Below are 27,551 nucleotides of genomic sequence, written 5' to 3'. Positions count from 1 at the left end.
ATCAATAATAGAAGCCCAGACCTTAGAAAGATATCTGTGCTACTGGAAAGGCAATACTATCTCCCCAGATTTTGAAGGTTATGTACTACATTTTATACACATATATTGTATGTACATCCTCTCCACCCTGAACAACGCAACATTTCCTTTAAATTAAGGAACTTCAGGTACAGGAGAATATTTCAGTCTGAGAATAAGTAACTTAACCTAAATATCTATAGGGGAAAACAGTGTAATTTCCCCTTATTTTAGACCCTCTTTCTGACAAGTATATATATATATGCTATATATATATACACAAGTATTTATACAAGTATATATATATACATATACATATATACACATATATTTACATACACACACACACATATATATATATACATATATATATATAGCCTGTCTTAATAATGCTTCTAAATTAGTAAAGAAGAATAGCATGAGAAACTGGATCAAGTATTGTACTGAAACTCATGAGGTAGAAATTGCAGTTGCTGAAGACTCCAGTTATTTCTGTTTCATAGAATCATAGAATGGCTTGGGTTGGAAGGGACCTCAGTGATCATTAAGTTTCAATCCTCCTACCACAGACAGGGCTGCCAGCCTCTAGATCAAGTACTAGATCAGATTGCCCAGAGCCCCATCCGACCTGGTCTTGAACACCTGCAGGTATGGGGCACAACCTCTCTGGGCAGTCTGTTCCAGCACCTCGCCACGCTCTCAGTAAAGAACTTAGCCCTGACATCAAATCTACATTTCCCCTCCTTTAGTTTAAAACCATTATCCTTTGTCCTGTCATAACCCATGTAAAAAGTTGATTTTCCTCATGTTTAAAAAGTCATTAAATACTGGAAAGCCACAATGACGTCACCATGCAGCCTTCTCTTTTCCAAGCTGAACAAGCCCAGTTGCTTCAGCCTATTTCTTCCCTCCTGTAAAGTTACCCAGGACCTTATATTTTAAGGTTTAAAATCTGTCAGAGTAATATGCTGTCAAGCACTGATCATTAACTTTCCCCTTCTGAACAGCCCACTCACTAGCCAGCACTTGCTCTCACTTCTAGATATTTTATGTAGATTATCCTTTTGTAATGCTGAATTTTGATAGCATTAGATCCCACAGGCATCTGTGCATAAGCCCGTACGGGGTGCAGGAGGCTCAGCTTAGACTTTGGTGTGCATTGATGTTGTCAGAAGGCACAGCTGCTGTGATTAAGGCACTTCTCTCTGTTGTGCTTATATTCCAGTGGGACAAGCAGAGGTTGCCTGCGGTTAGATAGGCACAAAAGAAGAGACTTCCCTGCAAAATACATAGCCCTACAGAATCTCTCTAGAGAAGGTGAACCAAGAAAAACACAACACACAGGGAACAGTACAGGAAAAAAAATTAAAAAAAGAAAAAAGAAATAAAAGAAATTGTCTCTGCATAATGATGTAGGCATAGCTCTCTAATGAAGTGTCAATTTTATGCAAGCCTTTTGCATTAGAGGAGTTGGCAGATTTTTCAGACCTACATTTCTGCACGATTTGCAGGTTTGAGGCATACGGACTCATACATATCTCTTAATACAAATGAATTATAATTCCAAGTTTGCTATTTTCATAAAATTAGCAAGAGTACACAGGTGTACCCATAGGCCCAGCTCCAGCTAATCCCCAAACTATTCTTGGCACACCACCAAGCTGAAGCAACTATAATGAATGGCAAGAGCAAAGCAAAGATAGCCTTATCTCTCTGGCAAGAACTCTAAGAGCTCCACGAGAAACTCATTATCACTAATGCAAACCCAATAAAGGAGGGAAATGTGCATTTGCTAAGCAGCACTCTCACTGGGACATCCATTCAGAATAACATCCACAGGAGCTTAGAAAACTCAGTAAAGATCCTCGCAGAGCAAAGCAAAGAGGGAAGAAAATGGCCATTTAAAACCATTCTGGTTTGTGATTTTTTCAGTTATTTTTTTCTCCTGCTAATTTCCCCTCAGGGTTTGTCTGTTCATTTATTAATTTTGTTTGTGAAGATAAAACATTCGTGGGGACTGCTGAGAATGCCAGAGAACTTTCTCAACCAATTTTAAATTACACTTGCAGATTTAAAACCTGGGAAATTTCTGGCTTCATTCACAAAGAAAAAAGACTAAGTTCTGCCTAAACTCAAATAACCAACCAAACAAACAAACAGCATCAAAATTCAGCAGTACGAAGCAGCAAGAACACTCCTTACAATCCTCTTATTAAACATCTTCATGATTTTTGCCATCAGCAAACGCAATTTGTGCAGCTGTGGCAGACCTTGCAGTGCAGAGGCCAGGACTTCTAAGCTGAGAGTTACAAAGACCTCAAGTTACACATGACAAAGTTTGTGTAACTAAGAATACTAAGAATGACATGGATATCTAAAGGGATGTCTTTGAATGCAGGCAAATACTAAACAAGAGGCATTTCTGTGCCCTGTGTCGATGGACTAGATTGTCTCCTACAGATTGCCAGTCCTATGCAGCTGCAGCCCTTTTTGCCATGCCAAAAACCATTCAGATTGCACTAAGTCAGAACTGCAACCTCCAACTCCCGCCTTCCTGACTTTCCCTCGAGGGAAATCACTTCTAAGAATGACTTCCACTTCCTGAAGATCAGGTTATACCATAATTTCCTTCATTGCAATTACCAGCCCATTTGCACTACTGTGGAGGAGGTTTTCAGACATGGCATATACTTGCAAGGACTTACAGTTGATCATGGCACATAACATAGTACTTTAACAGTGGTATGAGGACAAAGTATGCTAACACACATACACAGCATTAAAATACGGCAAGTTCTAGTCAGGTCTAAGGTACAAAATTAAGAAATCTGATAAAAGTGCATGAAAACACATTAATAGAAATGTTTTCTAGAAAGATGGTTACGTATTTAAGCACATGCAAGGGTATGCGATACCTGTAAGATCTGTAGGCTGCATCTATGCTAGTAAGTTCAAGCACGCTGAGGAAAATACAGATGCTGAAAAATGAGGCTTCACTTTCTTCTCGCAGACTCAGCCTGTACCATAATATTTATCTCAGTTAGTAAAAAGTGAAAATGTCCATTCTTTCACCTTGTGTTGTACAAGATATGAGCTTTCAATACAGAGAGCTGATGGAAATAATCCTTAAATGATTCAGCAGTTTGGATTTGTTTTATTTTTTAATTTATGCTTTATTTTCTACATTCCTCATTATTTCTGATTTTCAATTCTTTGAATGTGATCTGATATCATCTCTTGCTGCAGACCACAGATCTCTGTCATGTGATGAAAACACCAGACATTCCAATCTCTTTCTTGACTTGTTTTCCCCTGAAACTACCCTCTCTGCCTGGAGTATAGTAGATAATAATGATATTTCTCCCCTTCTTTAAATCAGAAAGAATCTCCCAACAAAAATGTAAAGTCTTCATGCCCTCTCATCTTTCTTACTCCTTAGTTCTTTCCTGCTGCAACAGTTACATCTTCTATCAAGTGCTATGTTGTCACGTACTCGGACTCTTCATGCATCACATCCATACCATCCCCACAGTCATTTCAAGTTATTTTCTTAGTGATCCCAGACTAAGCAATTCCCCATCTCTTCCATGATCACTGCAAATCCTGATGCCTTGTGTCGTTCTGCCCACTGTATTGAAATTGTAGTATTTCTCAGAGAAGACTTGTTGTAGAAGAAAGGTAAGTCTGACCCACTTCACAACTTTCGATCTACCCTCCTACAGTAGGAAGATTAATGTCCCTTCTGTTGGAAACAGAAATAATGTTAAGAAAGCAGAAACCCTTATAAACATTTTGAGACATCTGCCCTTCTATGAATGCAAATTACAAGAAAACTTACAGATCAAACACCTTGATTTAGCTTAGCAAATATGCATGTGCATGTACACACAGACTTTGCAGTTACACATCTGCCATTAATCACCTTCACAGCATAAGCTGCTGTCCCACCCTGACCTCCTGAGTGTTATGGTAGAAAAAAATACAAGGGAAAGAAATTGCAAGAGAGATCAGATCACAACTCAATATCAATCAGAAAATTCAGTTTTCTTCTCAGGTACTTCAGACCTGCCCAACTGCATGCTTTTGGCTGCCAAAATCACAGCTGTTGTTGCAGTCTAAGGTTCTTGCAGTATATCAAACACAGTATGAGTTTTGAGGACTTGCATAGGAAAAGTGACAGATTAAAAAAAGGCTTCCAATCACTGAGACATACTTGCAGCTGCCTGATTGCAAAATAGGCACTACTTCTGACAGTCAAGACAATGGAGTGAAGCTAACAACTGCTGTTGTGAAGTGCAGCCAGAGAAACGCAGGTTGCAAGAGCTTAAGGAGATAACCATGAATATATATATATATTATATGTATATATGCAAATACACAGACACTCATGTGTAGGTACACAGCTGCAGCAAAATAGTGCATTCAGCAGGAATGAGAGAAATGCCATATATTTGGGGAAATACCAAATTCTGTAATCCTGAAAATTAAAGTCAAAGGATTTTGTCCTTGATAATCAGGGTTATTGATTATACAGCAAATACAGAAAGGCAACTCTTTTTTTCAGTTCATTCTTGATTTGTAAATCTGATATATTCCAGAAATATATATGCATATAGGCATACATGTTTAAATACATTTAATATGTATATGTCTCTCTATATATGCAGTCACAATTAAGTAAAGATATAGATCTGATTTAATTTAGTGAAACTTCCATTCCTGAAATTCAGTGAAACCTATAGCCAGTTTTACAGGTAAGGAATTGAAAAACTCACAGGGCTATGCATGTCTACACATAAATAAACTTCTGCTACCTTAGGATCCAACCTGAGTTCCTTTACTGAGGAATGAAAAATTAAATAAATCACAGAACATATGCCTCATCTACTTGAAAAGCTTGATTGGCTTTAAAGGGACAGATTCCAGGCAGCTTCTTTCTCCAGCTTAGTGTCAGACCAGGGCAATAACATGGCAAGACGCTGTTTTTGGACCTGGATGTTCCTCTAATTACTTTCTGTATTATCCAGATTCATCTGGCTAATGAATTACTTAGGTGTTAACTTCAGTCAGAATGAGTTCAGCTACCAGAGTACAGCAACATTATCTCTTAGTAGCAAATGGAGTCAAAACAGGGTGAGTTTAAAAGTACACATAAATCCACTGGTTTGCAATGTTGGAAGAATAGTGAAAGACTGGGGGCAGGTGGGAAGAAAAAATAATCAGGAAAAGGAAAAGGGCTGTTCTATATGCATCCCAAATGTCCAGTTTGAGTTCTGAGAGCTTACTGATGTTGAAACATAGCAGTATTGAACCTGGCAATGTGAAAAGAAAACAAACAAACAATGAGCTACAGGAAAGTGGGTCTTTTTTTCTTTTACATATATATAACGTATAATATATATAGCAATATATATATTGTGATTTTATTTTACTGGGACACGTGCAATAAACAACAGATCAGTTCTTACCTATCCACTGATGAAATGCTGTCCTCATGCAAAGACAATCACAAATCACAGCACAAAGTATGAAAGGTAGGACTTAGAAAAGATATTTTTAGTTAGAATCCCCTAAAAAGTCCTTTTACTTATATTGTAGTCTCTTGCTCTACGCATCTTTCTAACAACTCAGCACTGGCTTTACTTTGTTACTTCATTCACAGTAAATATTGCTGAGGTGGGATTCAAAGGACCTCAGCCTTATGCAGATAGAATCTGTTGTTACAAATTAGAAATTGTTTTTGTGGCTTAGTTTTATTTGCAACAAAGTAGAGAGATAAAAGCACAGAAGCAAATAGAAAATAATTGTCCCATTAAAAGAGTAATGCTATTTGCATAGTGACAAATTATAACATGTAACTATCGAATGCTTCATAGCAGTCAAATAGAAAACACTGTAACGAATTCTGCCATGGAGCTGTGCACTTCACTGGGCTGTTAGGAAATGTGACTTGAGTAACAAAAGACAAACTGAAGATTAAGTAATTAATTAACAACTAAAAATAAACAGCAGTGCTATTGCTTTGTGCACTTAACTCTAAAACTAGCCTTTATCCTAGAACACAAATGTATGTTGGCACTTATTCTGGGATAGGAATATCAATGTATAAAATGTTTTGTTTGTTGGTTTGTTTTGGGGTAATTTTCCCCAGTTCATTTCATATTCCTATGACTTGACCAGGAAAATAACTAAAATCAGCGGATGATAGTCATGAGGAATGCACTTACAGAAGAGATAGAGATCTCCATGGACAAAACCTGTTTGTATTTTAGCCTCTCATTTTATGGCATTTAAGTTGATTTAAAAGAATTCATTTAAAAGAGAGCAGAGCACCTACCTCCCCACTCCAAGGGATATAAGGATCACAGGATCACACACAGACCACAGAATCATGGGGGTTGGAAGGAATCTCTAGACCAAAGCTAGTTCATCCTTTCTTCAACCAGCCCTCTCAGGATAATGTCAGAAGGAATGACAGGGTCATCATTGTAACACAGGCTGCTATACTTAAGCTAGATGCTTCATGGATCATTCTGACTTTACTTTCCTGACTGCTGAAGAGATTTGGTCAAATACAGCTGCATACCACCAACTGAGGAATGGAAACCACCACCAAGTTGCCATACTGGTCACCACACCAACAGGCAGCTAAATACCACGTGGCTCAGCCACTCCCCCAGCTCAGGACAGGGGGAGAAAATATGATGAAGAAAGCAGATGGTTTGAGATAGAGACGGGGACATTGCTCACTGATTACCAGCACAGATAAAATAGACTCAGAATAGGGGAGATTAATGTAAATTATTGTCTGTTGCTAACAGACTTGGATAGTGAGTACTAAAAGCAAACTAAAACCTCCCTTCCCCCATCCTCTTCTGCTTCATCTTACTGGGAGGCTCAGATGAATGAGGAATGAAAGGCAGCCTGCTCTGCTATGGTCCTCTGTGCTGTAGGGGAACTGCTCACAGAGGCCATCCCTGGAGCCCCCTCCTACCTAAACCTCATAATGTAAACCCATTGCACATGCCCAAGACAACTACATGGCTGGACAGTGGTTAGGTGTGATTTACAGAGAGAATCCAGATAGTAAAGTGAAAGACAAATATATCCAAAGCCCCTACCAACCTATTCCGGGAGTAAGAACCTTCCTAAGACCAGATTCTGTGACTAGGTCATCTAATTTGATTTTAGACTTAAAAATTTTCTTGGAATAAGTTTATCCTTTAGTTGCTTTCCTATCTCCTGGCTGCAGAAAAGCCATAAAACAGAAAAATTAAAACAGCAAGCTAACAAAAATCATTCAAGTGGAAAGCTATGTTTGATAGGAAGGAGGAAAACACTCCTTGGGTAGGAAACCTTCTGCAGCTCTGAAAAGTAAACTATTCTAATGCTACTCATTGTAGCACAATAACTCACATGTTATAAATATACCAACCATCAGTGGGCCTTATTACTTTACCCGGCAATTGACAAGAAAGAGGGTGGCATTATTCATTCAGAAAGACACAGATTTTCAGGCAAGAAAGGGTTTCTGCAATATTGGAGCTTGGCCAGCAGTGTATGCACTCTCTCATACAACACATGCAGCATTTTCCTTCAGATGAAGTAAAGCTTTGCTTTTTGAACAATTGCTGTGTGTAAAAACGAACAAACAGATAAACATGATGTTCTCAACTTTCACTTTTCCAGGTCATTCTGATATTTAAATTGCACTTACAGCTATGAAACCTATGAAACCATACCTTGTGTCAAGGATGGTGTTCTCTAGTTTCAACTTCTAGCACTTGCCAGTAAGACTTTATCACAAATACTTACACACCGGATATGGGAACATGAAAGAGTTATCACAGGACAAGGTCACATATAAGCTTCTGTATTAACAACTGTTCTTACCCTATGGAAAATATGAGACAACTTGCTCTCAGAGACAGCAAATAGCTAGCAAATATTGAGTCACCCTTGTGAACACTCTTTCCCTGATCATACTTTGTCATCATCTCCCTATTCACGTATTACAGGAAGGCCTCAAGAAATGGCTTGTCCTGATTTTCAAGTGTGAGTTCACAGACAGCACTGCGATATCTCCACCTCTATTTCTACAAGAACTTAAGTTTCTCACAGTGCCAGGACTCGGTGTTGCTTGTACCCTTTGTAGGAAGCAAGGGGTAAAGCACTGCCCACACTCCTCTCTTTATCCTCCTTTTCCTATGGAACAATTCATGATAACCTATTCCTGTCAGATGATCCAAATTCTACTCAGTAATGGAAATATCAACCATATCATATTTCCCCATGTATTTGAGCATCCCAGCATCTTCTTGTCAATCATGCAGGTTTCTAACATTAGTACAGGGGCAATTAGAAGATATTCCTTACATGCACCTTTGTTCCAAATTAAATTAGATAACGCGTGTGAGAAGGTTTTCAAGGAGATGCTCTGTCAGGGGTGAGGAGATGTGCTGAGAATGTGAATCTGATGCAAGATGTGAAACTGAGAATTCATGAAGTAGTAAGCACTGGAAAGTCACTTTGACCCAATTTTCTTGCAGAGCATTGGATATAGTCAGTACTTGGGAGCACAGAGACAACACTAGTTAACTGCCTTGTAATTTCTGCAGTCTACAACACAATTTTCACAGCTGCGTTACAACTGCAGAAATAAGCAGCGATCTCATCAGCTGAAATCTACAGAATGTGCTTGTATAGCTTTCTTCCTCATTTCTTCTGCAAATGTCACATTGCTTCTGGTTCCCAGCTTTTCCTCAAAAACTTGTTTTTTTAATTAATTCTTTTTTCCTTGATGAATACATCAAGGTTATCACCATTTCATTGTTTTTAATGAGATATTCTCACAGGCATCACTGCATTGTACTACACAGCTGCTTATCTCATAAAAAAAATACACCACACTGATTTAGCATATTGTCATTTGCAGCTATAGTACCTAAAAAGCCTGATGGCACAAAGGTTTCCTGTGTACGCTCTTGGAGATGGAAATTCCTCACCCTATTGCAATATACTGCATATAACCATACATACAGGTCATACAGCAAGAAAGGCTGTTTTGTCTTGGGTTTTACTTACTTATTTTTCAGAACAGCACCATTGTTCTGTTGTAAACTTGTATCTAACTGAGGTCTTGAAAATAAAAATCAAGTCCTCAACTCCTTCAGAGCTTTCTTTCTCTCCTACAATTAATGTTCAGTCCAAACAGTCAACAAGTCTCTCAAGTTTTGGGCAGTTCTTTTGGATCTACTAAAACCAGCAATAATCAAAGAAGTTCCATAGTGCCAGGCCTCTTACTGGCAGTTTCCCAAATGCGGAACCCTTTGGAAGTCACTGTTTCCAAAATCCTCTCTCAGAGTAGGTAACACTGTTGCCTTTCCAGGCCTTGCAAAGGTTAGTGTATATTTTAGTTAAGACCTGCAAGTACACTCCTGAAACCCATACATTTTAGAGAATGTTCTGATCTACTCCAGGTACCCAAATGAGCGATAAAATGGAGTAACATGGGAAAATATACTCCATGATCCCCTAGAGATGGACCAGCGACAACAGAATTTCACTGCCTTTTTTGCCAGACAAGAGAAGGAAACGTTTGGGGGACAGTTATAAAACCAAAGGAAAAGTATTTGCCAACAGAAGGAAATAAGGAGGCAAAAATGTAAGAGACAAAGTTCAGGTCTGATTTTAAAATAGTTGAAGGCAGAATAAAGCAGCGACTTTTCACCACTTAGATTCATCCAAAAACTGCAGTATTTTATTAGGGATTGAATTAGGCAAACTCTGCAGGCAAAGCACAAACATGTTGTTTTGAATGAATTTTCTGCAGTCTCAATGCAATGAAGCCTTTCAGTTGTATAACCATAGTAAAAACACGGTCATTCTCAACATCAGCTGACCATAAAGCTACATATCTTCAGGATCAAGTTCTACATCAAGGGACAGTGGCTAACACCACAGAAGTCAACTGCAAAATCCTGCTGATGTCAGAAGGAAAGACGTGGCGAATCGCACGGCTACAGCAGTATAAATTGACAAACCTCAGAGCATTCCTCTTGTGCTACACAGAAGGGACAGCAAATGATTCTTTGCTTGTCATGCCCCACTGCCCCTTACGCACAACAGCTCCCGAGCCCTTTTCCAGGGAGGACCCCCCGGAAGCTGCCGGCTGCCACTCGTGCGCCCCGGGGCTGACTCAGCTGCAGCTCCTTTTATCCCCTCGCTCATCCTTGCTGTGTCCGCTGCCTATGCCTATGGAGCAACAAGACTCTATGACTCCTTCGTCCTGCTCTGCCTAACCGCACCGTGGCATTTACTTGAGTAAAACTGTGAATAAGGAAAGATTTGAAGAAAGCGAAGACGCTCAGAGTGTTACCGCATTGTTAACACAAAGGCTCCCAATGAAAGCTGAGACTGTAAAAGTAAAGCGTTCCCGATTGCTTGCTGTGTTACAAAGAGTGAACATCCCAGGGCACAGAGGAAGGGGGAACGCAGAGATTCATTTTCTTGTTAAAAATGTCCTCCGCACACAACTACCGCGGGCAGAAGCCTTTCGCTTTCGGCCGCACGGTTTCCAGCATCGCTTCAGCAAAACGTACGGCATAAGGCAACCGCTATTTGCCCGGCAGCTCCCTCCCTTCTTCCGCCGATCTGTGCTCACGGGGTCCTCACACCGCTCGCCCCCCGACTCAGTCCTCCCTTCGAGCAAACGGCCACCAGACAGAGCTCGAAGAGCTCGCCAACAAACCCCATCCTCTAAGCCGCCACCCCTCAGCCCCGCTAACAAAGGCGGCGCGGGACCGCCGCAACCCCCGCCGGCACCGCCCTCGGTTCCCTCCTTCTCCGCCCCTCCCGCGGCCGGGCCGGCCCCGCGCCGCCTCCTCCGTGCCCGCCCGCCCCTCCCCGGCGGCGGCAGCGGCACGGCAGGGTGCCGCCGGGCGGGCGGGGTGTCTCCCAGGCGGCCTTGCCCGGATGTGCTACCCTGACTCATAGCCGTGCCGCACGCAGCCACCGCGCCGCTGCCGCGCTCGCCCCGCTCCGTTCCGCGCACAGCTCTCCCGCGCCTCCCCGAGAGGCGGCGGCTCCGGGAGGAGGGGAAGGAGGAGGAGGCCGCGGCGCCACCATGGGTGAGTCCCCGCTGCGCAGCCCCCGCTGCCGCCCCTCTGCCCCCAGAGGCCGCCGCCCGATCTCGGTGCAACTTCCCCGCCGGCTGCGGGGCTCAGAACGCGCGGCCCCCGCGGCGCAAACTTTCCGCGGCGCCCCGATCCGCGCAGGCCGGGCCGCCCCGATCCGCACGCGGAGGGCGAGGGGAGCCGCCTGTTCGCGTGCTGAGGGCGGCTCGGGGCACGGAGTTACGTAAGGCGGCCCCGGGACCTCGCCGACCGCTGCTGGCGTGACGGAGGCCGTCGGGGTAACGCGCTGGGAAGGTTGCGCTGCGGTCCTTGTCCGCTGTTGGAGAAAGACGTAAGGATCTTCGTGTTGCTCCGGCTGCGAGGCAGAGCGTTACTCGTGCCTCTGAATGCAGCCATGTTACTTCTGCCTTTTTGTGTTTGTGTTTTTGCTTTCCCCCCGTCTCTTAATGTTGAAAATTAAGTAGTTTCGCACCGATCGCCATTTGGATGGAGCTTCCAGCGAACCCCGCGTGAACCCAGGGAGCGCAGTGTTCCATTGCCTTTACAGAGCGCTCGCTGGGTTTCTCCTCGCTTCCCCACCCTCCTCCTCTTTACACAGTACGGCGCCCAGCAGCCACCATCAGGTTCCCCGCACAGCTGTGGACACTGAGGCAGGGATGGCCCTGCCGCCCTGCGTTGCACTGCACTCTGGGCCGTGGATCCCCGGGGCTAGGAGCTGTGTGTGCTTTGCAGGCAGGGCAGGGTGCTGGCTGTGCCTGACTTTGGCTCAGGGCTTTGACATCAGCACTTCCTGCAGCCTCAGGTGCTGCACTGTTTAGTTTCTTTTTGCAGATCACACACATCTTTCCCTTTCAACTAGAAGTTTCCATGGGAAGAAGCGCTTGCTGTGCCTCAGTTTTCATGACCGTGGAATGGGATAGATACTTGTTTGCTTCCTTTAAAGTGATGGAGAACTTCTGGAGAACCGTGGCAGATGGAAGCTGCTGGGGTCAGGCATGAAGGAGCACTGTCAGGTTTGCTCAGAATAAGGAACAACTCTAACAGTGTAGCAAAGGCCTCTTTTTGTGCATCAAGGCACCAGGACTTAGTAAGAATATATTTCCTGTCTCTGTTCACAAATTCTGGCTGCTAATCTGAACATTCTGGTCAAAATACAGATGTGACCAACTATTTTGGCTCCCAGAAAAACTTCACAGCGTTAGCTAAAACCTCCTCAGAAAAGCTGATACAGAATCAGTGCAGCGCTCTGTTTTAGATGAGACTACATCTCAGCTGCAGACAAGTTTGAAAACAGCTTGCGAATCTGCTCCAGCTTGCTGTAAAAATAAGAGTCATTAAAATGTTCTCAGGAAGAATGAATTTTTCTCTAGAATCTGTCACCACCTGCCCATAACTGACCAGAAGTTGCTTGTGAAAATACAGGGGAAACCTTTGCTTCCCCACTCCTTTGCACACTGGAACCTGATTCCCTTTTAAGAATCCAAGCAAACTACAGCTTCTGCAGCAGCTCTTGTTGCTCCAAAGAGCAAAGACTGAAATCAGTTTCACCTTGGCTAGCAGCTAACTGTGCCTTCTGCTGCTGAAGATCTATGTTCAAGCTCATACAATCAATGCAATAACTTCCCCCATACTGCTTATAGCATTCTTTTGGGTACTGCATCACATTACAGCTGCAAATCCCTAGAATTAAAGTGAGGATGAATATTTGCAGTATTTAATTTGTTCTTCCTATGGCTTGCACTACATCCCATAAATCATGCTCAACAAACAGGCGCTTGTAGCAAGAATGCAGTAATGCCTTGCAGTTAAATGTATGCTTTATTCTGTGTTCAAAAAAGCAGGCTTAGTATTAGCTGAACTGTATACTGGTGATATAAGATGGAAAACTAAGTAAGTATATTTTAATTCGAGTCAAAAGATTTCTGCCACTAAAAATATTTGTGTATATATGGATCTGCATTATCTTTGCTGTATAGAAATCTCTCTATTGCCACTTCAGCCCCAAGTGTGTATTCCTCTCATGGCAGTCATTTCCTCCTAGAGGACTGTGGCTTCCTCTCATTAATATCAGTTCTTCCCCAAATTGTCACTTTTGTTGCTTGTGCTTATGTAGTTTTTGAAGTACATGGAATGGTTCAGTTTTAACAACATTTACCTCTTGGCTTTGTGAAACAAGTTGCTGAAGTGCTCCTGGTAGCAAAAAACTGAGTACTTGAGACAACGTGTGCTATGCTTCTATTTTTACAAGAACAATTACAGGTTTTTACTTTTCAGTTGCTGATGTCATGCCTCAGTTTCCTGATGAATAGCCCCTTTTTCTGGTCAGTTTTCATCTTTTAACCTCCAAAACCACAACCAGCGTGCTCTGTCATGAGCTCCTTGTGGCCAGGCAGGTTTTTCTGTTTTCAAGCAGTAGTCGTTCTACAAATGTGAATCCATATGATAAATCAGTATTATGCATTGACCACTCAACACTAATGCACTGGCCCAAAAGATGGAGAAATATCATTCGGGAGAGTTTATATACCGAACAGAAGTACAGATTACACACAAAATTATTTTTATGGTACATATCAGTTGTGGGCTGAAATATAGATGTTATGATCAGGAGCAGCGAAAGCTCGTGAAAAATGTTCTTGTTTCAAAGCACCAGTTGTGTTAGCAAGAAATGGAAGGGGACCTCTGTTCTAATGAAGTTTAATGGGCAACAAACCACAAAAGCAACCTGCCAGTTGCACAAGGAGGTCAGGGAATTTCTTAGATTCTCTTTGCAATACCTAGCACTAATATCACGGTGATGAGATGCAGGAGATACAAAGGCTATAATGTAAATGGCTATTGTGCATTTAGTTACAGTTGTCAGAACAAAGGCTTATGTTGCCCCTCTCCTCACAGGGCACTGTATTTCCTCTCCTAGTTTCCACACAGAAGTACCACAGTTGTCAAGCTTTGTGGTCAGCCTGGTGGCTGTGAGCTCCAGATCAGAATGTCAGAAGCCACCACCTGTGTTCATGATATTAGCTCACTCAGTAAAGGTGGCAGAAGGGAGTGAATATTCAGGCATGGCTGTGTGAAGTACCACTTTTGGGAAGATGGGAATAAGCCTGTGTGGTTTTTGTGAGTAATCAATAGCCTTACATATGAGAGGAATGAAAAAGTCCTCCTTGAAAAGAATTCTGCTAGTTTTCTTACAAGAGCTGCAAGTCACCTTCATAGATCACTTGTAAAAGTGATATAGTTATTGCACAAAAAAGATAATTTTTAATTACTCTAAAGGTTTTGCAAGAACAGTGGGACTTTGTATAACGCTAGCATATTAGTTCTACCCAGCAGCAATTTAAGCCAGTGCAAGATGTATTAGTGTTTTCCAAAGACAGGACTGCACTTGGCAAAAACCTTGTCTTGAAAACACGAAGGCAGAAGAAACTGATTTTAGGCTATGGCTCTGCTTTTTCCTCAAACAGTGTTCCTCAGATTGTGCCTCTGGGGCAGCCAGAGAGGTTAGCTTAGTTCTGACTGCTCTACCTTAACAAATACTTTTCCTATTTTCAGGCCGTTGTTGGTGATCTTTTGTTATTACATAAGATGAAAACCAATCAATTTTGTCTCTTGCTTTAGGTTAAAGGCTTCATTCAAAAATATGTTTCCTAAGAACAGAATATGCAGTGGTAGCTTCAGAAATCTGTAAGGAACATTTGGCTGTGTAGTCAAAATAAAAGTGGGAAGAGAAAGGGCAAAAGAACAGATGAAACCTGAAGGAAACAAAGCACTGATAATGAGAAAGCTACCAAGACAAGAATAGTAAGAACAAAAATCCCTTAAAGGAAATGTGTGGAGGGAGAGAAATACTAGAAGCAAAGGAAAGACAGGGCAAGGAATGAATGAATGGAACAACAGAGAACAGAAATGGCAGAAGGAAATTAGGAGCTCTATTCCTGATACACTCCCAACTCCCAGCCTGAGAAAATAGCCAGGGTATGAAAGATGTAGATAAAAATCAGAGCATTTTTACCTTCTTTCTTTATAATTCATTCTGGCTGCAGCTGACAATCCTTGAGAAGCTTCATTATAATTCTCAGCCTTCTTCAAGTGAAGCAGATCTATTTCTGGAAGTTCTGAGAACTTAATTATTTATGAATATGTAAAAGATAAATAAATATGTGATTAACATAAACTAACATTTGTTCAATAAGGGACAGAATAATGTCACCATTTGACACAAGAGAAAGCTCTGATATTCCATCTATGGCATCTGACCAGGAGGTTGGGTATGATCCTTAACTCTGTTGCAGGTTGCGGGTTGTGTGTTAGGGACATTAATTGGTGACCTAATTACTTACGTAAGAGAAAACCCACTTTCTCCTGCTGACAAGTCCACCCAGGTCTGTGTGTTAAAGAGGAATATTCCAGCTGTCTTTTTGCTGTCAGATGCATTATGTTTAAGACAGTGCCTCACTTCCAGATTAAAATTGATTAGTAACTACATATAAGCTTCTGAAAATTAAAATCATGTGTGCCTTCTCCAGCTACTGGTGAAATTTTTTAATGACTGTTTGAATGTTAATTAGGCAAGGAACTTTTCCTACGAAGGGATTTTGTCCTTGCAGTGAAGCTGCTACATATAATCTCACAGGGCCTCTTCTTGTTAAATACGGTCTAGAAACTTGTTTCTGTTTACAAATTTTAGTGATAGCAACCAGATGGAATTGGTTTTGGTAGAGTAAGATGATTGTAAAAAACAAAAACACAACAACGCAGACTTTCTGATCATTAAAGTTTCACTTATTCCAAAAAATAGCTGATACGTTTTTGAATTTTCATGTGCTCTAGATATGCCTAACTGGATTTGTAAAGTCTCTGAAACAAATGGCTTTGGTTCAAGGAGCTTCAAAGCTGTGCACACAGCTTGGCGACATTTGTTCAGTCTGAGAGTCACAGTTCTGCTTTAGGGAGCTTTGAAGTTGTGTAGGAATTCTGGTGATCTCAGCCCTTCTCTTAAGCTGTAGTTCAAGAAGATTACGGGCTCAGCAGACACCCAGTAGAATCTGGCAAATCTATAAACCAAATAACTGCCATTCACTTACCTTCAGGTGGAGGATGGGGTTTAGCGAAGGATTCTTTGAGACCTGCAAATAAATACACAGTGCACATTCGCTTAAGTACAGTCTCAGAAATGTCCCTGACTTGAAACACTTAAAGATATTTCTTAGGAGAATTTGAAAAGATGAATCAGGAAATAAACATCTGTGCGTAAGTGTCTGTTGAAGCTGGAATTCAAAACATGTAAATAGAGGAAAAAGTAGATGTCTATATGAAGTTGTGTTAAAATTTGCACTCTAAAATGAATAAAATGAATAAAATGAGAGCATTTCAAGAGCTTTCCACCTCTGGGTTAGACAAACCTATTATAAAGATTACATTTATACATTCAAAAATAAGGAGAAAAACCCACTCTTTTGCAAAGGAAATATTTTACTTGATCCCTTTTAATACTTACTCCTATTTTCCTCATATTTCAAATCCCTCGACAAGCTTACTGCTTCCTAATTATGTAATATTAGAACATCTGAGGCATAGGTTGGTTCTGAGCTTTTGTTAAAACACCAAATCATTCCTTGTGCGAGTGTTAGCTCCGTGAGATTCATTACAGTTAATCACAGTTGCATACATTCATCAGTTGGCTTTGGCCTCTAATACTTGCCAGTCTGACAGTCATGATCATTTTGTAGAAAATTGCCAGTTTTGTTTGTTAATTTTTGCATTAATTTTTTTGTTTACATTTCCTGTCAATTGATTTGGATTCAACAAGCCATGTCAGTCTCTGATTAAATGCAGCTAAGCAGGTGTTTAAGCTCACATGGTGAATAAGCAGCCTATCTTTCAGCCTTATCACTTTGGCTTTTGCAAGTATACTTGCGAGTAAGACTGGACAGAGACAAACACATGAGTGAGAGAGATGGAGACTGAATGAGAAGGTCCAGGCTGATGGAGGAGATCAGCTAACGACAGGATGTACAGCATGATGAAGACTGAACAGAACTTTGGAGAAATTTGTTGGGTCTGTCAATAGCTGTGAGGACCAATGGGCCATTTTTGATACTTGAGGAGTCTGTGCCCATTGTCAGCTTCTTCTGCATTTTTACAGCTCTTCTGGTGCATTAATGTGTGAGCATCAGGACACAGAACTACGGTTAAAACCTTTTGTATTGGTTGTTAATATACAGATGGTAACAAATGTACAGAAGGAATAAGCAAAGGAAAACTCACCAGTGGTGGTGCCTTGGCTGAAGAAGCTGGGGCAGTCCTCACTGGAGAGCAATTTCCAAGAGATGCTGCCTCAGTGGGAGTCAGCCCTTAAATGAGGTCTCAGAGGGGATGGAGTCGAGCTCCACCCCTTCCGGGAGCACAGCTACATCACTCTCACCTGTGCTCCCATAGCTGACCCCACACTTGCCTCAGCTGATTAATCAGAGCTTCAGGCTGTGATTACCAATCTCCCATACACCTTTCCTCATTGAATTCTTTACCTTTCAATGAAGGCCTTTCTCTCTGCAATATCCCAGTCCAAAAATAACCCCACATGTAACAGCATTAATCCTTCCCTCATCATATCTTAAATTAAGAAGAGGAGATGCAGTTCAAAGAAAACCGTCTCATAAACCGCACATTACAAACTCACATTTGCCTTTAACTGTATCCAGAGTAGGAACTAAAACTGCTTTGTGTTGTATGGATTAGCACCGTGACAGTGTTTTGTAGCTGGAAGCTTAAGATTTTTCTAGCTTGAGCATAAATATAACCAGACGTGAAAGAGGAGCACCTGCAAGGCCTGTGGTCTCCAGGTTCAGTGGAGCATTTGGCTGAGGTGAGCACGGTGCTGAGTGCAGCCTGCTGTCTGGCAGCCAGGAACTGCTCTTGAGAGCACATTTAGAAACATTTCCTGTCTTTGGTGTTGTACCAGTCTCATGACATGACAATCCAGTGACTTTAGCAGAGCTGTTTCGGCATTTCTAGTTTTAGAAGCAACCTTACAAGTACATGTCACTACTTCAGGGCTAGTAGCAGTCCTGTTCCCTTCCCTGAGTTCATGCCTGTTTCCCTTCACTGTTGAGAAACCCAAGATGATCTCAATTTGCAGTGCCCAGTGCCCTGCAGGCAAAACTGAGTAGAGCACTGCCAAATAGCTCCTTGTGCTGCATGAAGGCTCTGAAACGATTTCCTTAAATCAAAACGCTGTTTTATCTTGACAGCAGGAACAAAGCATGCAAAAAGAAAAGGGCTTTAAAACCAAAGCAGGAGTGTACAAATCTTTCTTATCCAAATCTTGCCTGTCCACAGAATGTTTAACTTACACCTGCTGGGCCTCTGGAGGAACTGACTAAAGTCAGTCTTCTGAGCCTAGTGTATGTAGAAATAGCATCTTCGAAGTTGTGACCCCTTCCCCAGGCATACCCCTTTCTGAGTATTTTAAGTGGAAAAGCAGGAAATGAACATAACCATTGGGAGGAGCGACACAACAGTGAGTGGTTTTGGAGCCATTTTGTGCCTGCCCCCACCTCCTTCTGAAGTAACAGGTAGTCATAATGCTTCCTCCTTTTACTCCCATCTATTCTATCTTTATGCACTGAACCAGTTTTAGGATCAGGCTGTAGTTCTAACAGAGGGGAAAAATAAATAAATAAATAAATAAATAAATAAAGGCAAAAAAGGCAAACTACAAGAGAAAATTGGCCCGTGAAGACATTCATTGTAAAAACATCTGCTATGATTAAATGAATTCAGAAATACATTTAGTAGGCTTTATATACAAATATATTTGATCTCACCCTGCAAAACCTACTGAGGCTTTGTTCCTTGATCTCCTTAGAGGGGGATACAGATGTGCTGGCTCTTGCTACATGAAATTTGGAGGAAAGCAGAGAAATGGTGGAGATTGCATGCAAGATATGCAACATACCCATAAAGAATGGCTGACAGGAGCCAAGGAAATTCAGTTGTTCTTTGTCGGTGGTGGTGGTAGTGTTGTTTTAAATCATTACGATACAAATTCCATCACCTGTTTACAGCAGGATAGTACTTCAGTTAAATCAGATATACTAATCATTAGGTTTACATGCAGTAGTGCCCAAACAACTATGTACTTTCCAGGCAAAAAACACACATTTCTCGATCTGATGCTATAGTGTCCTTATTTTCTTCGAGTCTTTTTTTTTTTTTTTTTAACCTAAGAATCATTTCTTACTCTTCCCACTCTCTTCCACAGCCATTCTATTCCTTCAGTCCTTTACAAAACCCTTATTTCATTGCCCAGTTTTCTGTAACATCTTCCTCCTCTGCCTCCTCCAGTTGTCTGTTCTTTTCTGTCTTTCCTCCCATCTCCCACTCTCTCCTCTTCTGGTTCTGTCCTTATTAATTATCTGACAGCTTCTTCCTTCATACCCATTCCACTATCTTTGTTAGAGAAAGAATTGAATAACTGGTGTTCTGCTTTCTAATTTTCAAAAGCAGAAGAGTTTTGAATTTTATTTTCTTCTTAGTTAAATATCAGCTAGTTAAAACCAGTTTAGATTCAGTTTTTAGTTTTGCCTAATGTACAATAAGCAAGACTGCATGAAAGAATGTATCTTGTAGGAAAGAAACAGCACAGAATTGGGTCCTACTCATGTAAATGCTATTTATACAGCATTCTTATACCCACACAAAGCCCACACTGAGTACCACTGAAGTCACTGGGATCCTGCTTTTCTGACTCAGCTATAATGGGCCTCAAACTGTACGGTTTTGGTAAAACTGTGCAAAACGGCATGTATTGTCCCATAGAAATACGCTTAGAAATATTGGCTCTCCAGCTTATGCAGTTAGGAAGATGGAAATGCCAGACATTGGGCTAATTTTGAGAAGCACTGTTGAAATATCTTTTAATGGTAAGTACAGCACAATGCTGGTGTGTAGCATGTGAAGAGATGAAGAAAAAGCTATATTCTGTGCTGAAAAAGATGATACATTGAACTCTTTTTTCCTTAATTGTACAGCTTATAGTAATTTGTTATTTCAAAGAAGAAACCAATTTAACATGAAGATTACATTAGAACACCATCCTGTAAAAAGGATAGTAAGCGCGATGTCATAAGCTAATAATATACATAAAGTTCTATCTTGTAGCAGCATAGGAAAAAAGAAAAAATATGTTTCAGAAATGCATTTTGTTGCCATTAGATAGTGTCTTTTGGTATTTTCTGATGTTCACAGAAAATGTTAGGAATCCCTCTCTCTAAGACTTACACGCATTATGCTTCTAATGCCACATTAGAATGTGGATACTTACTGTTCCACGGGCAAGAATGCTGTAGGAGGAACAAAAACCGATTCAGTGCACTACCTCAGAATGCCATTATCATCCCAGAAATGATCTGAAGTGCTTGTTTATCATTATGAAGGCTATAACTTCTCCTTTTACAAAGAGAGTGAAGGCATCACAGTTTCTGTTTCTGGCTGTTAAGAATAAGGTAGAATTTAAGATTTCTTGTACAGTCTCTGAAAGAGTTCTCCCGTGAACACAAAATTTGAGTTCTGTGCGTTTGTCCAGTTCAAAACATTGATGGCTGGGGGAAAAATGCCCTATAGCACTTTATGTTAGCAAGGGAGGCCTGTTTTGTTCTTTTTGTTGTTTATTAGGTTGTTTTTCTGATACTAGATAGCCCATAGGATAAAAAGCAACAGATGTGAGCTGCTTTTAGCATACTCAGATACTGAACAGTTCACTGCACTCAGGCATCACAACAAACAAGGTGTCAGTTAGAAGCCAGCACACTTCAGCAACTTTTAAACTGCTTGCTTTTCTAAAATCAGAAATGGGCATCAACAAAAGAGACCTTTGGCTGTACACAGAGAACTTTTTCTGAAAGCTGATTAATAGGTGCATTTTACAAAATGACTTAAGATTTGGCAAGTTGTTTGAACAGTGGCCTTTTCTTTTGGACCCTTTTTATGTCTTAAAAATAAGTAGATGAGACTATTAATATGTCTTTTTCCCATTACCGGGAATATATTTCTTACAATCAGAAATATGCTGAGGAGCCTGCATGCAGATTAAGTTTGGACTACATTTGGGGTTGCAGAGATTTAACTTTCAGATCAAAGATTAGATATCAAAATTGAAAACCTGGGAAATCTTGCAAGCTCCCTCCTGATGTTTCCCTATTATTTCTCTCCAGATTCCTGTTCTTCTTGCAAAAGCAGCCACTGTGTCAAAAATAGGCCCCTTCTGATTTTGGTCAACAGTTTGGAATGAAAATACATCTGCATTTTTTGTTTAATCACTTAATGGTTGGATTTGCAGAAAGCATTCAGAATAGGTGGTTATTGTGTTCATATAACAGTACCAGGGTTCTGTACTTCTTATGCTTTGATCACAAAGCATGTGTTGAACTTCAGTGTTCATTTCTAATACCTTAAGTCCAGGTTTAGAAGGCAAATTCTACCCGTTTTTATGAGCTTAGTATTATTGCACTCTGTACCCATGGAACTAATTTGTCCCCAAAGTCAGCATATCATTTCAATCTTTTCATTAGAGATGTTTCTGCTGCTTCATCTAATACAACCTAAGGGTAACCTAAAGCCATCAGACACCAAAGTCTGGTTGCTCTGATGTGAAAGATCTGCATGCTCAATGCAGAACTGATAAAATTGCATTAATTTTGTGAAAATAAAGCTTTTTTTTTTTTTTTTTTTTTTTTTTTTTTTTTTTTTTTTCCTGTACTGAGACATGGCATCTTTAAATTTAATACAGCAAACTATCGAATAACATTTTTAAGTGCATGTTGTAGATTTAAATGGTGTTGCGTTGCAGGGCTTTAACTGACCTGGTTGCAGAGCATTTAGAAAAGGTAATCCATTCAGCTTTGCAGCTGAAGCCTCTGTGCTGTCAGATTATGGCCTCAGTTCCCATTGCCCTGTATTATGCATAAAGTGACTGCAAATTTGATTTAAATGGTAACTGGGCCTAAATTGTAGCTTTTATATCCTGTCTGAGCATAAAGGACCGTAGGATAATGGGCAATAAAGTGATGGGTAATAAAATGATGTCCATAGTGCCTTTGTATCTGAAATGCCTTGAAGACTTGTTTTTAGATTCTTGTCTTGGTTTAGTAGAATTAATGGTTAAAGATCTGCATAGAGTTTTGGGGGCTGCAGTGACTCACAACAGTGGAAGCCAAAAAAAGCTGCAGATGTTCAGTGTGCTGAAGAATTTGTGGCACCAGGGAATTAGGAATCACATTCTCAAAAGGCTGTAGTCACTCTGGTGCATCATGGGATCAGATACAGGTCTGAAGAAATCTGACTTTACATGCATTAGAGAGAAAAGATAGATGCACTGGCCATGGGTGAAAAATAACAGTCCTGAGCTCTAGCATTAAAAGATTCCTCTTCAGAGGGATTTATAAACAGTAATTCATTAAAATGGATTCTCATGCAATACTTACAAGTGAACGGACTGCAGAAGGCTGCTTTTGCCCCAGGTAGGGACACAGAAAGTAAGCAAAAACTGCTTAGTTGATTTCTATCATGAACTCTGAAATATGAAGGCAAACAAATAGCCTAAGAAATGAAACACAGTGTTCAAAGGAGATATTGGTTCAATATTTATGACAAAGTTTGTTCCCAAAATGTGTGTTTCAGTGTGGCCATGTACCACATGTGAATGTCATTATGATTTTTTTCTGAATTTACAACTGAGGAGGACAGTGAAAAGGAGTCCACCTGGTCTATTCATCAGTGTTGTGCTCAGATCCTTCTGGAATAACATGAAAGACTTACTCAATCAAGGTATACATATAATACACTCATAGTCTACACACTGTATTTTTTCCAGTGGTAGGACCTACCCTCCATGATATTTTATAGTCGTACTGTCAGTTTCCTCATATGTAGGAACCCAGGCAGCACAAAAAATACATATACTGCTGAGTAAATACAAGACAAGAAACTCATCATAATATATAACAATGTGTTGTTAAGAGAAAGGAAATAATTTTATACATACATATGAATCCTCTCTTATCCATGACTGAGCCCAGCGCTGTAGAACAAAAGGTGGCTTGTCTGCTTAAAAAGAAAAGATCTGTTACTTAAGAGTTAGACAGCAGGAATAGTCAGATCAAGATTTTTCCAGTCTGTGCTCTGCTAATTTATAGCAAGATGAAGCAGTTAACGGTTCTGTCACACAGCAATACAGACTTACCTATAATAAGGATGTCCTACTTGGGTGCTCTGCTAGGAAGCCTGTAGTAGAAACAGTGAAGGTGTTCAAGCTGAAATTTGAACAGATTCACAGACTTGTAGATGGAAAACAGAACTGTCATTTGGAAGGATTTTGAATAAGGGCTGTAGGGATTTCGAAGAAGGCCGGTATGGGTCAACTATGATTTTATGTGGCTACAACTAGAAGCCTCTTTAGTCTTTGTGACTTCACTTTAGGTATCTGCAGAGCCAACATTCAGTCACTTTTCATCCTCCTCTTTGGCAGAGGGAGGAAAACCACCTCCCTCAGCCTCACCTTGCACATCACATGCTCTGGGGACAGGCTTATCTTTGGAGTCCTGTCCTATACTTTCTTCAGTTTCTCAGTATCATTCTCTATCTCGGACATCCAGAGCCAGCTGAAGAATTTTGGGATGTGCAAGTTCTTACAGGCATCAAGCAGAGCCTTGATTTGCTGGCCACGCTCCTAATGTAGCCATAATGCTGTTTGATTTATTTGCATTGAGAACACGCTGATGGCTTACGTTTTAATTGGCCTCCACTGTGTCCCCCTGGGTGTTTTCAGCAGGGCTGCTTATCAGCCAGTCAGCAACCAGCCTGGGATTGTTCCGTCTTAAGTGCAGATCCTAGTCCTTACATTTGCTGAAGGAGACTTCTGGTCATCCAATCCCCAGGTGCCTGAAGGTGCCTCTGGATTGCTATCTGCTGTGTCAGCTGATCCCCCGATTTAGCATTGTCTGCAAAGGATTAACACTGTCCAAATGCATGTCTACCTTCATGTTATACTGTTTTCAAACAACAACAATAAAAAAAACCTCCACACTTAAAATCTGCCATTTGTCCAGCCCAAATACAGCTGTGTAGAATCACATTCAGTTTTTTTATACTGTAAAGTGAGGCAATGACAAACACTTCTTATTTGTGAGTCTGGGATAGCAGAAAAATGATTACATACTTGAAAAAATGTTTGGGAGTATTTGTTAGACTAGCATCTGCAGTTGCAAGTGAACATGAATTATTGGTAATCACTTAATTCAACTGAGTAGAGAATGACAAACCTTGATTTGTAGACACCCAACTGACTTAAAAGTCTGCGGAATAACACTAATGATGAAATATGGATTCTCAGTGTAGCCTAAATGGGATGTCAGCTTTTTCTTTGCTGCTTTACTTACTTAACTGGTGAGAAGTGCAGAGAGAATGACTTGCAGTAGCAATTCCTGGCAAACCATTGGGTTCAGATCTCCTACTGAGAGCCTTATTGAGCATGCCACAGCTGCTGTCTTGCCTACATGCCCACTTTTATTTCCAGCTAAGCAGGGGAGAGCACATAACTTGAGTTTCCTTCACATGGAATATGATGAGTCAGAACATGCACACTGAAGCTCTCCTGACTCTTCCAGTTTAGTCATAGCAGAAATCCTGGCCCATACTTGATTTAACTGTAGAGGTAAAAGCCCCTACCTAACTTAGGTTAATCTACCCAACACGTTTTGCCTTTTTTTACCTGTAGTTTTGCTTCGTGTTAAGCTTAGATTATATATATATATATATATTTAATCAAGCTGGAACAAAAGGTTTTTTCAAGATAGATGAGTCTACACTAGCAGTGTTATCTGTTAGCATCTACCACTATTTTTATTCCTCTACAGCACAGTGTAGACCTGAATAGGATGATCACAGCTTTTGCTCAACTAGATGAGAGAATAATTCATTTTGACAGTGGCATTTAATACTTCTTTAGTAGGGCATAGACTGCACTATTTCAAGGTATTATCACAGTGCATTCTACACACAGGGAAGACATGCTTCACCAGAAAAGGGTGGCGGTGCACAGAGCATGCTTTTCTTGGGATAGTGTAGATTCTTCAGTGCTGGTAGAGCTTATTAATTCTCTCGTTCTGGGTCTTCATGTAAGCTTTTCCTTGCAGCATTCAAACTAAGATTACAGATGGGAAGTGCTGACAAAGAATTGGGGAGTGTTCAATGTGAGAATGACAACCACCTAGGTGAGACACAGAAGGAGCTATGCATGCCATGTTATCTGCTGTACGTGTAGGAGATTTAAAATTACCAGCAGCTATCAAACTACTGCTCTTTGTGCCTAACTGCCTATTAAAGTGGGAATGGAGAAAGGAGAAAAAAAAATTCTCTTCATCCTGTAACTGAAACATGAACAATTTTCCTGATAAGTATTGCTTTAATGATCAATTGCTAGCTGTTACCAGTTATTATATTATACTATGTTATTAATATTACCACAATAGCTTTCTACATGAGGCTTTTGTGTGTTTATAAATATAATGTATTTATAATATATAGGTTTTTTGTATTATAAGCAGCTTCTGGAAGTAAATGAAGTATAGCTAGCGACAAATCATCACTGATTTATGCCTGCTGATACAGAAGCATCCTGGTCTCTTCCTCTCATTTCATTAAGACCTCAGCACGTCAGTGGTAGTTAAAAACGACAGCAGCTTTTGGCACATGCACAGATCTACACATTTACACCATGAACAGTGTCTGTAAATGTTTCCATATAATGAGACCACTTCTGAAATATTCTTTTCTCCTCTTTTCCCTTCTTCTGCTTTCAAGGGACCGGTTGTAATTGACACAAATAAATAAATAAATAAATGATTAACAGTTTGAAAACTTAATAGGAAAGATTGTTCCCTCAGCTGTCATCTCTTTGCACTGTTCCGGCAGTGGCTAGCATATGTGAGAGCTATATATGCTGACCAAGTGAAATTCCCTCCACACAAACACTGTAAAACATATGCTATAGAGAAGACTGTGCAGATCCTTGATGTTGCTGCAAGATGTCTCCAGGAGGATGGGCTAGGGCACACTGTTAGAGTTGTTCAGACAATTGACTGTTGCAAAGCTTCCTATGTGTCTCTTGACTGTCAGGCAGTGTGTATGTAACTCCTCAGTGCACTGAGTTATACAGTGCACTTGTGATATGCGGGGCCTGATCAGGAAATCACCTCTGCCTCTCAGTCTTGCTGGGTTTTGACTTCTGTTCTCTGCTTCTTTGCCTTCTGAACTAGGACTGTATCTCAGCCCTAATAGTAAAAAAGATTGGCAGTCCATCAGTAGCTCAGTCCTTTAAGTGTCTGTTTGAGTCATTTACTGACATTGTAGAGAGTCTAACAGCACAGCTGCATTTAACAGGGACACAATGCTCTGAAAGCATTCTTTGAAAGCAGCATAAAATAACATGGATGTTGGAAAATATGGCAATAGACATCTTAATGTAGACTTGTGGTTAGGGATGAACTGCATTACACATATGCTCTGGATTTTAGGTGCTGGTTCCCATTGTGGCATTCAGAAATCCAAGGTAGGTGTTTTGTCTCTCTAAATAGTGCCTGCAGAGTTCAGAGTGGGATCAACTACCAGGCTCAGCAGGAAGACACTCATAATTAAAATGCATACCACTTTCTATTCAGCATAATTTCTACCTCAGGCCAAGGGCATGGAGTTATTTGAAAGATGGGTGCCTGCGTCTTTTCAATGAAAGCCTGAGCCTTTGTAACTCTTCCTTTTCAAATGTGAATGAAGGAAGAGGTGTTACCTCCTTCACTTTTCTTGAGATGGGCTACAAACCTCAGTGGCCTTTTGATTCACACATCTATGAAAGAAAAAAAAGAAGGGAAAAAAAAAAACACAAAAACAACAGGCAAATAGTCCAGTCCTTTTCTCTGCCTGAACCCAGATCTCTGCCATGGAACAACCAGGAACTTGGTATCCTTCTGTGAAATTGTGTACAAAGGACAGGACTGCATTTGTTTATTTTAGTGTATGTTAAAGTTTAGTGTATGTTAATGTGTAAAATGCACTTTCACTTTGTTGTCATTTACGTTCTCTTGAATGCTAGTATTTTCACTAAGATTTCCTTTGTGGTCTGTGAGCATGGGGCATGTTTTTGCATGGGGCCAAGAGGACTCATTTCTTACAGATCCTTATCAGGCTAATGCATGGATTTGGCTATGGAGCTGCCTGAGGGGATGAGAAGACCTGTAGATTTGGGCTAAAGGTTAAATTTCTCCAGAATTTGGTGACGGGTAAATGGGACCATTGGTAGTGGGCTTCCTAGACTCTTTTCTGTCTATACATTTAATGTTATTCTTT

The 27,551-nt window shown here is 40.7% G+C and overlaps 1 protein-coding gene across 4 annotated transcripts in view; it reads left to right on the top strand.

Annotated features, from left to right (window-relative positions):
• Positions 1–10,888: 10,888 nt before the first annotated feature.
• Positions 10,889–27,551, top strand: part of RAP1GDS1 (Rap1 GTPase-GDP dissociation stimulator 1) — an 87,365-nt gene continuing 70,702 nt past the window's right edge. The window contains exon 1 of one of the 4 annotated variants that reach the window (XM_072334841.1): positions 10,889–11,147. In XM_072334841.1, coding sequence (XP_072190942.1) covers positions 11,144–11,147 — 4 coding nt within the window. In that variant the 5' untranslated portion in view covers positions 10,889–11,143. The remainder of the gene's footprint in view (positions 11,148–27,551) is intronic. The other 3 variants (XM_072334837.1, XM_072334839.1, XM_072334838.1) reach the window with 3 other exon arrangements.

The sequence above is a fragment of the Excalfactoria chinensis genome, chromosome 4 (genome assembly GCF_039878825.1).
Source record: "Excalfactoria chinensis isolate bCotChi1 chromosome 4, bCotChi1.hap2, whole genome shotgun sequence".
Classification (NCBI taxonomy): domain Eukaryota; kingdom Metazoa; phylum Chordata; class Aves; order Galliformes; family Phasianidae; genus Excalfactoria; species Excalfactoria chinensis.
The sequence above is the reverse complement of the archived record's forward strand: the minus strand, read 5'-3'. Positions and strand labels throughout refer to the sequence as shown.